This window comes from Acanthaster planci, linkage group LG08 (genome assembly GCF_054643075.1).
Source record: "Acanthaster planci isolate LZ-2023a linkage group LG08, COTS_SCS, whole genome shotgun sequence".
Taxonomy (NCBI): Eukaryota; Metazoa; Echinodermata; class Asteroidea; order Valvatida; family Acanthasteridae; genus Acanthaster; species Acanthaster planci.
The window spans coordinates 1,744,815-1,761,702 of record NC_141784.1 but is presented as its reverse complement, the minus strand read 5'-3'; the positions used below and the strand labels follow the sequence as shown (position 1 = coordinate 1,761,702).

The window sequence follows — 16,888 nt, the reverse complement described above, 5'->3', positions numbered from 1 at the left end:
TTTAGCATAAACACTGTTGGAGTTGATCGAAATCAATAGCAGAGATGGTAGATTTAATCGGAGTACCGAAACCCAATACACCGCTTAAAAATTATAATTATGCTCCCGGTTTATCACGCCTCGATTGGCTAAGTTACGTCAACTGTGATGTTCCTGAGATGTTGCCGTCATTTTTTCACGGTTGTCAATCGAATAAGTTAGATGAACATATAATGGATTTTCTTTCTAGACAGCGTGTTATACAGTCCAGTGCTTCGCCTGGTGGAAAGAAGATGTACAACGGAGTGGATTTTATGAATCATTCAAACATAATGAAGAACCATTGCTGTTAAGTGCAAGTATAAAGCACATGTAAAACTTTTAAAGTTTTCAGGACTTTGAACAATAAGGTGACTGTCATATTGAAATAAAAGGCATGTAAATTAATATCATTAACATTTTAGCTCACGAAATGTACCCGTTGAAGGGTTTTTATACCAGCAAAGTGTATTGCTCGTACCACTGCGCCCAATAAGTTGCTTTATTAGGGGCGTCTTAAACCAATATCCTGTTTTCAGTGGAAAAGAAGGGCGTAGAGGAACCAGTCAATTCCAGAGATGGTGGCCGCTATGCACAAGCTCAGCCCGAATTACGAGGTGTCGATCTTTAGTGTGGGAATTCAAATTGTTATGTTTATGTGCAATCAGATAATTCCGTGTACAAGATTTTACTCAAATCTAGCTCGAAAAGGCTTATTCACTTCCACACCTGTCCAACTCAAGCAATCACGTCACCAGTTTTGAAACCTCTTCTTTTCAGACAAGGATTCTTTGATGACAGGTGCATGCTATTCATGCAAGACCATTCAGCGCATCGAAGGAGTTTTAGCTGGACACCAGTTGCAGATCATTCATATACCTTTTCATATACTGGAAGTGCAGCCCAACAATCTAGCTCAGCAACAGTACGCACCCACCATCAGAGCACATATTGTTTTCTTTATAACCAGCAATACTTTTTACACAACTGCATGGTAGAAATGAGGCTGGACAAATTCTCTGTGGTCTGGCTCTTCGTGATTTTCTGCACTCTCGATCAGTTACTGGCTGTTACCCTCTAACTTAAAGAACAACACGAAGGATTGAGGTTGTGTTAGGCTAATAATGATCAAGGTTGTGGATTACGTGCGAGGGGTGTTTAAAGACGAACGTCCAAACTTTCCCCGTCCATGGGGAAGTCGGTATTCAAGAAAATGGGGGTAGCAATGGGGCGGAGCTAACTTATAACTCAAATGCTTCCAATTAATCCTAATTAAGCTTTAAAGAAGGGCTAGGGGTGTTCCATTTTCTTTATTCCTGTTACAAATGTTTTTGCGATCATGATGACAGATTTATGAATACAGGCAAGCTTTTCTGTGTTCCCTATGGAAATCTGGGGCAGCGGAACATTCATACACCCCCTCTCGCCCACCAAAAAGGTCTCCACGGTAAATGACACAAAAGTAAACAAACGTGATGACGAAAAAGCAAGCTTGATGTTGCTACTTTTGCTATTTTGCATGACAGATTCTATCTTGTCTTTTTGACGCAATATTGAATCCTCAGAACCATAGCCGGCGAGACCCCCTTTGCGCATGTGCGTGGTGGTCCGCGCCTAAAAAAAGGTGCATAAAACTCCTGACAATCCAAAAGCGCGAAGTATATAAAACGATAGACTGGAGGAACAACACTCACTGCAAACGTTTCGCTGTCAGTTGAAATACCGCGATCTTATAGGGTGAACACAGGGAAATCAGCCGATCAGTGGTTGTGGTAGACGAGTATTCGACTTCTTGAAGCAGAGAGAGTGAGAGGACAGCGACGTGCTCATCATGGGGTTTATGCCTGTCAGGTTGCCTTCTTTGAAGTTGGTTGTGCTGATAGTTTTGGCAACGGTTCTCATCCTAAATACATCCACGGCAAACGGTGAGGCTCGATAGTTTTCGTCCATTTTGTTGTCTGTCTTTTCTATAGTTACAAAGATCGTTGCCAATGTCTCAGCTTTGATTTGATCGGCCTAATGTATGTCACAAATGCAACACGGTTTGCCTATATCAGGCCCTTTGGCCATGACTTGTTTTACCCTAAAAAAACCCCTGACAAACAGCTGAAGTGACCTGGAACTGAACGACTCATCAAGGCAGGTAGGTTATGCTAATAGATGTTTTCAAACTAAGACTTCTATATAAAGTAATTCAGGTAATGAGCTCAATTAGTTAACGATGCGCTGATTTAGTAAAAATATGACGCCGTAGTATTTTGGACAGTGATTGAGAGAACAAGGAGGTTCATTTAAATTCTATGGACTGCAATTTCGGTCTTTTTCAGTTTTCGAAGTACGTTTGAATTCACGTCATTAGATAAAAACAAAGACTTTCAATGGAAGAGTCATCGGGATGTTCTTGTAGCCTAATAATTAGATACATTGTAATCAGAATTCCCCAAACATGACGCAAGTCTTAATTGCGGATTCTTCTTAATACGGGCGATTCACAATAGTGCTCCTCCAAGAATTTGCAACGCGTTGGCCAATCACAACGCGCGAAATCTGTCGACCCTTTCCAAACGCGCATTGGGTCGACAGATTTCCTGCATCCTGATTGGCCAACGCGTTGCAAACTCTTGGAGGAGCACTATTGTGAATCGACCGTATTATTGCTTTTCTTGTTTTCTTTATTGTTTGATAAAAAACATGAAGTTTACTGCTGTTATTTTAATTCCTCTTCGCCAATGTAATAAAGTTCAGTGAGTACATTGTACTAAAATGCGTTTAATCGGTGGCATGAAACCTTAGCCTGTGACGTAAAACTCTCGAAATTTAATCCTTAATGCTTTGCCCCCATGTACCTTTAAACGGCAGCACCATCAATTACTCCACGTTTTTGGATTGCGGAAATTAAAACAAGACGAAAGCTGGAAATCGCAATCAAGTCAATTATATTGTTATGTTTAAACCTTAGTCAGACACTCCGCGGAGGTTGCTTAACCCCAATTATTATACAAACAAGACGCACTGGCTGGGCGGTAGTCGTGCCTTGTTTTAATTGAATCCGCGTGATGGGTAAAGTGGGTACTTCACGTCTGTCACTCTCTGAATCTGACGTGTAATTGTGGAAACCAAACTGAACGACTCATCAAAGTAAGGGTACTTTTCTCACAGCCTAACGTGTACGAGTCTGTCTCTTTATAAGTTTAAAGCTTTCTTTATTTTCCTCTTTTAGCTCATGTCACTGACTTTCTCCACGTACTTTCAGCTGTATGTGGAAGCAGGCCACAATGATAATAGTTTCACTGAGTTGACTGTTTTGTTTTTGATGTAAAATTTATACTCACTGATCATTTATGTCCTTTTGTAAGAAAAAAAATCAATAAAATAAAAAGATAATTAGAATTCGTTTCCCGAAAGAAAACAAAAATTACTGTTTTTAAACTTAATCGATTTTAGTTTTAATTGTTCGGTAGCTTCCAATCGTCATGACCTCCTACGTTTGGCGCCGATGCTGAGATCACAAATTCATCACGCAATGGGACTAAGGACCGTTGGGCTTTGGGATCGTTGTAGGGAAATATACAGCCCAGTTTTTAATTAAAACTGGGATGACCGTTGGAACCGGGAGCTCTCTGTTTAGATAAATTCATCTGCAAGCCCAAAAATTTATTTTGTCTGGCCAATGGCCTAATTCGACCCAAAGTAAGATTTTATATGGGACACGAACGCCAACTTACGGCCAAAACATGCATCCAAGGGACAAAAAGCGTGTCAAATCCATCCATTGGATATTTCAAAATGGTTGTGTATGGTTGCTACTTAACGAATTTTTAACGAATTTTAAGATCGTCGTTTTCTATTGCGTAGTGCCATGAAGTTTGTGGCTTGTTGTTTCTTGTTTTATTTAAGTTCAACAACTCTGATGACCCAGAGGGGTGGGTGTGAGCATATCTCACATAGGCCTAGTATTTAACAGCAGTACAGTGTCTCCTACAGGGCATATTCCCCTTCCCCAAGACATGCTGCCAATTTCGTTTCTTTTGACTCTCCACTATTTGGAATTGAAGGCGCTGAAACTGTCGAAGTGGTATGCCACCACCTGTCTTGGGGGAGGTGAACATTCATTTACAAATGGAAAGAATTTCGACCTTCGCTTTCAGAAAAAACCTATAATTCCCCAGCCCAAAGCTACTATTTAGCATAGGGGGTCAATCCGGAAGGGGGGGGTGTATATTCCCCGGCCCCTTCTATGTTTTGACCAGGGGGTGGGCTTTTGAATCATCCCCACTTTTTCATTTAAAATCACGAAAAAAGGGAGAACAATCAAAGAAGCCATAAATATGCCGTTCTGCTGAAAGATTCTGCATGAATGTAATACATATTACATCTGTGTCATGAGCATCGCCCCGTATTTGTTTCGGGCGTAGGCCTATATCGTCAGCCCCTCCCCCTCCGGCCAGGCAGGTCACCCCCTCTCCCATACACACACTGTCCGTCTTACTATCCAGTCCACTTTTTGTCACAACGAACACGAGGGAACTGAGCTCTTAACTCGATATTTCTTTAGTGTTGAAGTTCACACGCTTATATTAGCTGGACGTTATCAGTGTTTTTATAAGTGAGGACAAATTGTGGTAACGAGGACGCTAATTTGTATCTGATCTTCGTCTCGTAATTGAAGAGAGCTATTTACTTTGATCTCTTTCAACAACCACAAATGACGCATGACAATCAGAAATGAACGTGTTTTCGAAGTTTGAATGTCCTCCAGAAAAAAGAAAACCCTTCAAAATGTGCGGCTCCATTTTTGTATTTATAGGCGTTTTTTAGTTCGCATAATTCATTTGTGCTAAGCAACCTCTTTAGCCAAAACATCCCATATTTATGCCCTAAGTTAGAGAAAGAAAGAACGCTCATTTACTGAGTTGAATAATTCCTTCCCATTTTCCTCTTGGCTTTCTTGCAGTGAAAGCCAAGCAGTATTTGACAAAACGAGTCAGAGACGTGGCAAGTGAAAGATAAGCCTTAGACTCAGTCCTTTTCCATGTTTAAATGTTTACTTAGGATATCTGAATGACACGTTCGACTTGTCGATTTCAGGAACCCTTTGTTCAAGCCTCCATTGTGTGGACGTCAGCTCGCCTGCTTGTAAATTCTGCAACAGGAGAGGTAAGTACGGATGTTTAAGCAGCCGATGAATGTTGAGAGTTCAGGTATGCAACCAAAATGACCATTTCCTTGTAATGCCACATTTACGTTTCTCTTTACCTTGCACAAATTGATGAAACACAACTAAAACGAGGAGAAAATAACAGGAAAAAACGTAAATCTGGACATCACATTCGAGATGCGTGCTATCGAACAGAAATTATTCCACTGACTCTTCATCCAATGGCACAAAATCTCACGTCTGCCTTCGGGGGCTCAAACCAAAACCTTTTACATGTGCTCGCTCCCTGTATGGCCGATTTCATTTGTGATGGGTCTTGCCACCCGTGTATAATACGTGTTGTAACGGAGCACTTAACGTTAGCAAGCCTGTTGATTTCAGCCATCATTTGATTGAAGACTTCTCAAAGTATTCTTCTCCGGGCACGTATTTTGTCGAGCCGTTTCTGCAGTAAACCACAATTTCATGGATTTAGAAGCGCTACAGCGAGATAGGCAGACTAAGAAGGAAGGACACAAGGTATTAAATCGATTTATGACACAGTGGAGAGCTGTAAGCCAACTAATTGCCAAAAATGCCCTACGTTTGAATGATCTTAAGTCCGATAATAATATGCTGATCCGTTTATCGTAAAATTTGCATTGCAACAGAGAAAACAGACTCCTTCAACCACACCGCGCTCTGTCTAGTTGAACAGCGGGCCAGGTCGCTTATTCCAAATGAGCATGAGCACAATATAGCTTGGCAGATCAAGATTTAACGATATTCAATGCGGGGATTGAGGGAACTGAAGAAAATGAGCAACAGTCCATGAGGGGCGTGGCGTCTGAATCCCTCTTTTTTAAAAGCAACGCAGAAGCTGCCGGTAATTCTTACGAAAGCTTGAGCATTAAAAATACCTTATAAACATTTCCGATGTCTTTTTCCGATTACAAGTTGTCTTTCCTTCAAAATAATAACGTTTCATTGATTGTGGGATGTTTGAAATTTGAACGTCTCACTCACGCATAAATAACCGCTGTATTTTTGAGCGCAAGTGGTAACTTATTTTTTTCTGATGGAAAATCGCCAAACACGTGCAGTTGTGACTGACGAATAACGCCAGGAACGCTCGAAGGGGTAGTGTGGATAATTCAGCTTCTTCCAAAATGTCTTTACATAAAAACTACTATTTCTATTAAAAAAAATACTCACACTGCAACGGAATGATACAAATCGTTTGCATCATTTTGGTTTTAGAAGTTTTCAGCTATGGCGCCGTCATCGCAAGACTGTCGTTGCTTATCTTTTTGTCGTTGTCAGCCAAGGGTCGGACGAAAGGGGCATGTGATCTGACTACTCACCGCTTTGACAGCAAAATGTCACTATACTAAGTGTGCTGGTTATACATTATAATAGACACCTGCGTTATCCGTAACAGCTTCAGCAGGATTATGTAGCACGGTAGGTACGAAAGAGGGAAAAGGGGGTTAACCCAGTTGGTAATTTGCGTAGAGAGTACACAAGATCCAAACTAAGGATTTATGTGGATTGAATTTCTGGATAAGCCTAGAATACTTTTCTTTTAAAATAATTTTTCTCTGTTTGTTTTCTTCATGGAAAAGTTAATTTGTTCAAATTGTTCCATTTTCTGCCCACATAACATATGCTAGTTTAACATTTATTTGATACTAGGCAGGATTACGCTCACTTCAATGCTTGTTATGGACGTTAATATGCCTCACTTATTAGCATGGCACATGTATCACATAATACGATGATTTACATTATATGCCATATTTCGTGCAGTGACATCTTGTTATGAAAGCCTCGATTATGATTGCTAAGGTTAATCGAATCGGATGGAAGGAGGAAGCAGCCGACGAAATGAGAGACACATGCACTCTCATCGTCTGTACACTGCCACCAGTGCACTGAGTATCTTTAGGGATAAAAAGTTCTCTGTCTCAAGCCAACTTTTCCTGCCTCTGTTTTTGTCTCTCACGTTCCTTTAATCTCTGGCTGTCTTTGAAGCTGGTGTTAAAGACACACGGATGTGGGTACTTGCACTTCAGTAAAAGTCAACAGTTGGTCCCGGTCTACTTTCCGCTGGATTAAAGCGGCGAGCACTGGGCCTTACTCCATGGTATCGGATTCCTCTTGCTTGTCTTATTTCCAGCAAGAAATTTTCCCTGCTGGACTGGCTGGTTTGCATGATCATGAAGCAGACACGCCAACTGATGGTTACCAATTCTTCTGCTAGAGGGGGTAAAGGAATTCCTGAACCATATGTGACTGCTTCAGCCCTAGAATAAGCTTTGGTATGCGTCAATAGTTTGCTGGATTTGTTTGCAAGCTGTTTCTCCTGAGTGTTGCATGGAATGAACGAACGCTGTTCACTTGTTTTTAAATTGGATATGGACCTATTCGGTGACCATGTTAAGGCTATCACTTATCATTGGCAGTGGCCCCCGCCAATTGTGGTACTAGAATATTGTATTAATTATTGTTCAGAGACTTTGTTTCTGACAATCGCTTCATACAAAGCCCTACACAATGTTGTCCGCCATTTAAAGGGACTATAGGAAATACACCACGAAACGTGGCTGGATTCCTCTTCAAGATGAGTGCACCTGTCCGTAGTTGAACAAGATTCCCATTGCCGGACCTTTTCAAAGACCATTATTTTCCTTAAGGGACTCTTGCCCCGGCGGGATGCATATAGAGCGGCAAGCCCTTACAAGTCGTAAAGAAATCATCTTTGGTTAGTCGGCAAAGACCCATCAACAACTTGCTACTTAGAGGCAATAACAACAACCACAGTAGAGTAGAGCGTGCAAAGCCAAAGCGGCTTTCCGCCAGAGGCCTCGGGGCGGCTAGGACAGCTCAAGTTGCCGAAACTTTGACAAGTATATGGGCCAATGGTGCAATTAGCCGAAGCCACGTTGAATTTTGTATCCCTCCTGGGTACGACAGGACGTAATGAATGAATCGTTCCGTCAGTGCGTTCACTGTCTGACGTGGATAATAAAGAACACGACCGCAAGCAAGATGGTTGCGCAGGGGTTTATGGGTAGGGACCAAAGTGGATAAAAGCCCCTCTGATTTATGTAGGTGAGTAAAAGAAAATGACTCAACCGCAATTTATCAATTTTTTACCTCTCTTTCTGCTGTGTGTGAGTATATACCAACGAACCAACCATTTTTACTCTTGAACACGCTGTAGTTGGTAAGTCGCGTAGTACATCATTTACGACTCAGAGGATGGGACCACGCATTATTTTGATATTTCATATTTGTGCAAAACTCAACCTCTATCAATCCAACAAATTAAAATTATGATCAATTCGAACGGCTCCGAAAGAAGCTATCGAAAACCATCTCGTTACGTTCAGGACACACAACCTTGCCACATTTCACAAAATGTTGATTAAGCGCGAAATAACAGAAGATAGCACAAAGCACGACAAAATGGTACTGAGTTCAACCATTGAGCTATCAAAAAGGACTTTTTAATTAATAGCTCCATGGTTGAACTCCAGTCTGTACCATTTTGTTGTGCTTTTTGATAGCTTATAAAGGACTTCTTAATAGCTCTATGGTTCAACGAAACAGATGCAGGTATGTTCCAATGACTTTAGTCCCAAAACGTGAACTTGAAAAGGCAAGTTCGCTTCAATTTTAGGAACTGCCGCCTTTCGCATTCAAACGTAAAAACGTGAACAACAAGCAATGTTTATCGGAGAGCGGTATCGACAAGTTTTGGAAGAAGTCATTGTGACACAAAATTAATGACAGTGAACATCATGTGTGGACGAATTTTGGAGTCGCTGATGACAAACAGTCTGAAGTACCCGTTATACCGCATCCTGGCGGTACCGTGTTTTTCCAGAGTGTTCCCGAGGACTCCCTTGTGCCTGGTTTGAGGAGATGACTTAGCCGGAGGGACCAAGACTCCAAGCCATTCAATGGACGTCAAAGCGGGTCAACAGTATGCAAATCCCCGCCTGGATTTCTTGTTGGAAAGGAAAGATTACTCCTGTCCTTGATGGCCTTGTTTTTGCACACCCTTTCTCCCTTATTGGCACCGACATTTCTGTGAAATAGTCATGTTGAAAGTTTAATGGAAATTTGTTAGGGCTTACAATCTTAAGACCGAGACTTCAAACTAATTAGCCTATGACAGGTAAAAGTATGAAGACCCGCCCCCCAAACCGTATTTTTTTTTTTACCTCAAACGGTTGTAATGCCGCCATAGTGTTCTGCAAGCATAGGAATTTAAATTACAACAATATGTCATTAGTCTGTCAAATTTTTCATTTTTGGGGGGTTCGTCAACGAAGCACTATGTCAACGTACAAATCGTTGCAAATAGAAAAGCAACATAAAACAATATGGCTGACGGGTTACAGATATCTGCAACATCTTTGGATTTGACAAAATATCGACTGATTAAAGCTGCGCAAGGACAATGTCGGATAAACAACAAACAAGCAACATACGACAAAGACAACAGAAAACAGAAGTATAAGAAAGCATAGAGCGAAACATTTGGGTTTTCAAACAAGTAAAGATGACGCAAAATGCGTGACATTGACATTTCTCTAGATGTACGCATCAAAATTGACCAGAAAAAAATAAAACGAAACGATTGATTAGCTGATGGACTACGGTCAAATGAAATGAGGCATTCTAAACCAATCACGTAGGCCGTTAAAAGCGCGTCAGAGAAGGTAATGGAGCAGGAGCCAATCACATCAGCGGTTCAAGTGTGCAGTTATCGATCGCAGTGAAACTGTCAAGGGAATGTCTGTCTGTCTATACAGTACGGAGGACGGATGGCATAAAAAAATGCAGCACTTTTTAAAAAGAATCCTACTACAAAATTACTTCAGTCAGCCTGGAATATGTGATAGGAAGCATTTGCTGTGTGCCGCGATTTCTGGTACTTAAATACAAATCTGAAAAACAAAAAGAAGAAACGGTGAAGTCATACAGTTCTGGCAGAGGTAAACTCAACAGAGAGCCAAATCATGCACAAGCAAAATTTGAAAGTTTTCTGGCAATTTATTGACTGTATCGCTGTTTGGAAGTTTGTTGGAGCTCATTTTGTATCTCCTTGCCGTTAAAACATGATAAGAACTCCACTAACGCTGATCCCACGAATACCCAGCATTCCGCCGCCAACACATAATTATTGCGTGCGAGGCGGCTCCATCGCTTAACATTAGCGGTGTAATTCGTAAAAATGCATTGCACCGCTCCATCATTGTGGTCTCGGGTAATGCAGCGGGCCCGGAAGTGGGAATAGAAATCACAAATTACAAGCATTTAGAGTCCGTGACTCAACGCAGCGGCCACGTGCTTTCAATCATCTAATTACGAGGCTTTCAAGTTGGACAGGGAGTCCGTCAAGTTGAATTCAGAAGCGAGGCCATCTGCGGATGTTATTGCTCCTTTGAAGGGAGGTTTAGGGGCCGCCGTTGTGCTGGGAGCGAGACCCCGGGATTGTATTTAATTCCCCACACCCGACCCTTTCTCTAGAAAGCTTCGTGTATTTCAGAAAACTTTGAATTTGAATTTTTAGGATAAGTTTTTCTCCACGAGGAGAGCTCTCTTGTGAAAAAAATCATATTCCCCTTAAATTTCTCAAACCAATCAGCGTGAAAACACTGTGCCCTATCCTAAATATTTCAAAGTTTGGTTAAAGGTTTTAAACATGCATGTTCACAAAATGAAATAGCACCAACACAGAAAAAACTAGATTTTTTGAAAAGCTAAAAAGGGCCATTTCTGTCAACAAATGCTTTGTCATGATGAAATATTTTCTTCAGTTAATATTTCAAGCGATTGAATATACCTTATTAAAAAAAGCAATAAAACTTAGATTAACACTGTTAACATTAAGATTTTAAACAGAAGACGCACAGCATTGTAGATAAAAGCCGTACAACCTGTAGCAGTGAAGAAATTTTTTTTATGTACATACCTGACAAAAACGTTCGCGTACTCGTCTAGTGAGTCATGATACAGAGTCCTATCAAACATTCCTGCCAATCAAAGAGGCCATTTTCATTTCTTGGTCTTCATCGTGCTAGCTCTTCTTGGTTACAGTGATGGTAATTTTGACCCACACAGCGCTTGACAAGAGACTAAGGAATGTTATTCATCACCGTTGCGAATGACTTTACCAGTGAGTTTTTCCTGAGACGTAATACTGAATTATTCATTAGTGGAGACGATTCATATGCAATTTCCAATAAGTGCAGACGACATACCATGCATGTGAACGCTAATTATCCATGCAAACGTCAAAGGTCCAGACCGCTCCCATCGAGCATTCCCGTCGTCTCGTTCGTGACAGTAAGATTGTATACCCAGCAAGAAATGAGACCGAGGGGTACCCCCCCAACATGTCCAATCCCTATACACATTCCAGACTATTGTTACATGACACATCCCCCCCAAGATGTCTGAAAGGAATTCCCCAGATTCCTGCGAGACAATGACCAACACAAAGTGGGGGGGGGTTCTCTCCGTCTCATACCTTGCTGCGTATGTAAGATTGTGTTTCATGTGCTTTTAAAAGTGAAATAACATTACTTTTAAATCAGCATCAAGAATTTAACAAAACGTAATACCCCAAAAACGAGTCGGTGAAAACGGGTTGTGTGGTTGCACTGTCTTTGCATTGCTAATCGGTCGTAGCGCAGGACTTGTAAATTTATTGGTTCGTTTTTCTTTTCTTTTTTCAGTCGGTAAGAGGACAGAAAACTATGCATGGAGAGACGACAGGGACACGAACAAACCAAATGACGTAAAGGTTTTGCTTCTTTGCTTTATACCAATCATTCAGTTAGCTTATTTGAAGTATGGCGGACGCAATAGGAGGGCGCTATTTGGTTTAGGTAAAACCTTTTGTGTGGGCTCAAAATTTACCCTCTTCAAATACTGCCCTCTATTGTGTCCACCATGCTTCAAATGAGTCTATGAATATTATAGCAAACAAGCCTCGCTTTGGCATTAACAACTCTGTGTGCGATCTCCCATCAGCGATAAAAAGTACAAAAGCATTCTTGAGAAGGCACCGTCAGTTTGCCCCACTACAAGCGATAACAGAAAGCAATGTTTTGTACCTGCACAGAAAGGCAGAAACCTCCTTGGTATAGAAACCATTAAAATGATATTGCACAGTAATAATAAGGCCCACCCTAGTCAGGAAGAATTTAAGACTCGACGAGGCAGCCCTCAATCAAGCCAGCCAGGCCGTAATATCATGTGATATTTTTGAAAATCGCTCACGTTTTCTAAAGCACGATCAAGTCGGCGAGGGTTTTGTGAGCTGAACTGTACGAAAAGAAAATTAATCATTGAATGCCTCGGCGCATTTGGCTGTTATATACACTAAAACTTTGCTGCCAAAGACACTCGTTAATTGATACTTACTGGATTTGATGAGGGAATTTTGGGTTAATTGTCCTGTAAACAGATAAATCATTATGACCTTAGCAAATTATAGTTAGCAAATTATGAAAAACACTGACAATAATTATCGCTTGTGATTTCTAAATAACAACATGTCTTTCCGAACACCAACGTAGCAATGTGCATTCTGGGGTTGAAGTTCGTGCAAACAAGCAGGAACTTCCTACCAACTTCGGCCGACCATATTAAATGGCGGCCATTTTTTTTTACCTTAGATCCGCATACGAATGAGACGATTGTTGTTGTTTTCCATTTTGCTTCCTTCAGAGAGGAATAGCGACGCCAGAATGCTACCTGGATACAGTGGTCGGCAGCCTGCCTCATGAGCTACAAGAGCAAGTTTTTGAGGTAACTCAATCATCAAGTATATTTCCAGTGTTTATGTCCCTTTCAACATATTTGGCTTTATTCAAAAGCACTAAATTAAGACTTAAATATGCATACGCATGCTGTAGCGTATCCCTCCGATGTTTAGCGTGAGATACACTACAAAACACTTCATATCAAGTGCGCGTCTAGCTTGTTTCTGGGTTAGACTGAAGTCATATCCGAATCGGAAATGAGTAGGTAATAATGGCTTCAGTTTTTAAACTGATGGGGAGAAATTGGACGCATCATTGTTGCGGACCCAGCCTCTGGGAAGTCTTGGCCGCGACCAACATTTGTGAACGCACCCACTTTGGGTGGCTGCAGCCCTGTTGCACAGGCGTGGTTTGAGAGTTGATGCCAGCCGTTGCCAGAACTTTCAAACACAGCTTCAGGCTTTATACATGTGTGTGTGCTAAGATAGCGATGATTATGACCCTCGACCTGGACTAAGAGAGGGTGCAATTTTCTCAGCGACAGACGCTCCTTTGGTCGGAACTGACTTTCGCTGGTTCGCTACCAACAAAATGAACACTCCCCACCAACGTGGCTCTTTTCAACCAATGAGGGAGTGCTTCTGCTCGAGGCGGATAGCGCATAAGGGAGTACAGGCTAAAATCTTCTATGCTGCAGCCTTTCTGGGCCCTTCTCAGAAACTTTTTTTTCTGTTTGAAAATTCTTTCTTCGGCTTTGTAAATATCAAACCATGAACGCTAATAACCCTATCTGCTTATGTCATACTTTCTTGATCTCTAGGTCTTAGAAGTGGTCCTTAATATGAATTGATAGGAGAATACAGGACGTCCGAGACAACAGGAAAAAGGGATGGGGCATGCTTTTTCTCGAAACCAACAACCAACTCCTACCGGCGCAGTTGCCAAGCCTGGAACCCAAACACAGCACCTGTTTTGTGAACTCCTACAGTTAAAGTATTTTAATAAAAATGGGTAGCTTTGACTATTTTTGAGCGAGAATAACACCCAGAAATCATTACGTTGACAAGAAAAATTGGGGAAAAGAAGAAGAAATCGACCACTGCAGTTTGGAAAGGTTTGTATATAGATCACTGGTAGATAGCAAATGCTAGGAACAAAGTCGAACTCTGGAAACGCTAGCATGGGTGCAAACTGCCAATACGTATTTCCTCAGGGGTACACCCTATAACTTGTCATAATGTTTGGGGGAAGTAAGTTGTCGCTTTTTACATTTATTTAAGGACGCTTTAGGGTATTCAAATTTTAACAAGCGAATTATTTTAATGCCAATTTTGTGAAAAACAAAACAAAAAGGTCATGCTAGACTCAACAATTAAATATAAAACGACTTAGCGACGTTATAAATAGATGTTAGATATTTTAACGTGGAAGATATTGCTCCAACGACAGCAAGAACAATTGTAATAATAATGAGTCATGCGATACGAAATTTATAAGCAATGCTTTAAAATTGTGTAGCCTTCGTGCACACGGGCTTGCTAGCGAATTCTTGCCTTGTAAGGTGAAATTTTGTGATATAATGATGACTCAAGACAAGAACTATTACTGACGACGCACTGTGTATTATAAGTTTTGTTTCTTAATTTAATTAAACAATGATCGTTTCAAATGATTTCTGTAAAGTGAAGACTTAATGCTGGTAGAGAAATTATCGTCTTATAGTTATAATGTAGATAGTATAAGATATTTGAAGTACCATAAGCACATGATTATAGGCCTTAGGACTGATCTCTACCACAATAACCTCACCAATTTCCAAACACCATGACTTGTCTCAAAGGACAATTGTATCCGAATGTCGCACATGGCCATGGCCGGCAATACCCCCCCCCCTTCGTGGAAGCTTCGGCTACACTCTGCATTCAGTGCAGCCTTAAACGACGGTACTGCGTTGGTCTGCTCTCTGGACGCATTATGGCAGTTCTCTTGATAACATCAGCCGTGTCCAAATTACTTGATTGCGGCTAGAAACAATACACGAGCCTATTGTAGCCATTATCTAGAGGCTTTATGTGTTTATCCGAAGACATGGATGGGTTGTTACTGGCCGTATATTAACCGATCCTGAGAAAGAAAAATTGCAGCCGTCCTATAGCAAGTCCAGAGCAGTGAAGTAAAATTAACGTAGTCAGTTACTTGACAACCTGGATATGAATGATGTTGGCATTGTTCTTCAAAATACAACTCCCTAAATGCACTCTTCCTCTGAAGAAAAAAAAATGACATCAAAAAACTTACTCGCCAGAATTTCGATGGGCTTTCCAGAAAGGGTGACGGCGGGTGCTCTGTTCCACTCGTATTGTATTGTCCTCTGACTCATAACCCACTATTTTGGTTTGCAACAATTAAGACACTCATGTCGCTCTCTATAAAATATCTATATTCACTCACAGCTCAATTCCATATTTGTGGCAACTGACGACCTCTCATTTCCCTTCCAAACTTTTAGAAAGAAACACCAAAGACTGTGGGTTGTTGCCCCATGTCGTTCGAGCGTGGAATAGTTGACCTTGGTCACCTGTTTAGCTCTGTACCAACATGACCATGGAGAAATTTGTTGGCTCCCATAAGCACAGCGCCCAGGAATTTTATAGTCGGTACCCAAGCAAATTGCCTTATTGGGGGCACTTGTTTTTGGTGCATTTCTATACTGGAAATTTAAGGGTCAGTGCCATTCAATACGTGTAGAGCAATTTTCAACGTGACCTCTCATATGAAATTCTGAAATTAATTAAAATGAAGACATTATCTGGGCGATTCTAAAAGTGTCCTAGGCTTATTATTTTCTCTTTACACAGACTCATAGTTTTTTCGAGATGATACTCATAGCCTGACAGAAGATTATGGACACCAAAAAAAACTTATTTCTTCGATGTTGTTTGCTTTGAGTTTTATTAGTGAATAAAGTGTGACTGAGATATGAATGAATAATGTTATCTGTATCATTTTTTAATTTAAATCTCTTTAAAAAAACCGTTTATGACCATCTCATGGCCCTGGGCAGATTTCCCATCATCCGTTGTGCCAGGACTTGGCGGTCCCATACCCATTGCAAAAAAGTACACAAGTAGAAACATTCGATAAAAACACGTCTATGTAGTTTCAATTCAACATTGAATATATTACCATTGGTTTGTATTGTCATTTGTCATTAAAACCGCCTCATACTTGCCAGTCAGCGTACATTGAGCTCGTCAATAGGAAGGTTTAATTCGGGCTGACCTGGCTAGGAAACGATATCGGTGTAAAAAGGATTACATAGACATCTCTAGAAAGACTCCAAAAGGTTTGGTGCGGGAATGCCGAAGAATGTGTCAAGGGGTGAATTCCGACCTCGGCTCTTGGTGGGTAATAGAAATCCATACAAGGGCTGGAAGGGGTTCACAGGGCAAAAATCCTTAACAAATAATTTTTTGGGTACCAGGTAAAATGCGTTGTCGTGTTCAGACGTACAAAAGATGTGCTATTTTAGCTGAGGGGATATTCTTGAAAACCACCAGAGGGCGCTCCATAAGTTACCAATAACCGACTGAACCCACCGACGTATATTACTTGCAATGCTCTTAATCAGCTTATAGAGAGCATTGAATCCACTATTGGCCATTTTACCGAGCCGAATACAAAGCTTGCCCGGCGCGGCGATGCCCGCTCTTTGTTCTCCCTGGTGTCAATAGGTACAATTAATGGCAAGCCAGCCAACCCGCGCATTTGTATTCGGCTCGTTAAAATGGCCGCTGTGTGGCGTATATTTCACACAAGGATTTGCAAATCCAGGGTTAATATATAGGTCCGTGACTGAACCCACAGACATTATAAACGTATAGATCGCCAGTCTTGCGCATATAACCGTGATTTAGAAATGTGAGGGCAAACAATGGGCGAATCG

General features: G+C 41.1%; 1 protein-coding gene across 2 annotated transcripts; it reads left to right on the top strand.

The window, feature by feature from the left end:
• Nucleotides 1-1,673: 1,673 nt before the first annotated feature.
• Nucleotides 1,674-15,933, top strand: LOC110976070 (uncharacterized). Of its 2 annotated transcripts, none has more exons than XM_022229036.2 (5): nt 1,674-1,943; nt 5,107-5,175; nt 11,911-11,978; nt 12,908-12,988; nt 13,763-15,933. In XM_022229036.2, the coding sequence occupies exons 1-5, from the start codon at nt 1,850-1,852 to the stop codon at nt 13,790-13,792; spliced, it is 342 nt and encodes a 113-aa protein (XP_022084728.1). In that variant the 5' UTR covers nt 1,674-1,849; the 3' UTR covers nt 13,793-15,933. The 2 variants fall into 2 exon arrangements, with proteins under 2 accessions (XP_022084728.1, XP_022084729.1); XM_022229037.2 differs by having other exon boundaries at nt 1,675-1,943; nt 11,911-11,972.
• The last annotated feature ends 955 nt before the right edge of the window (nt 15,934-16,888 follow it).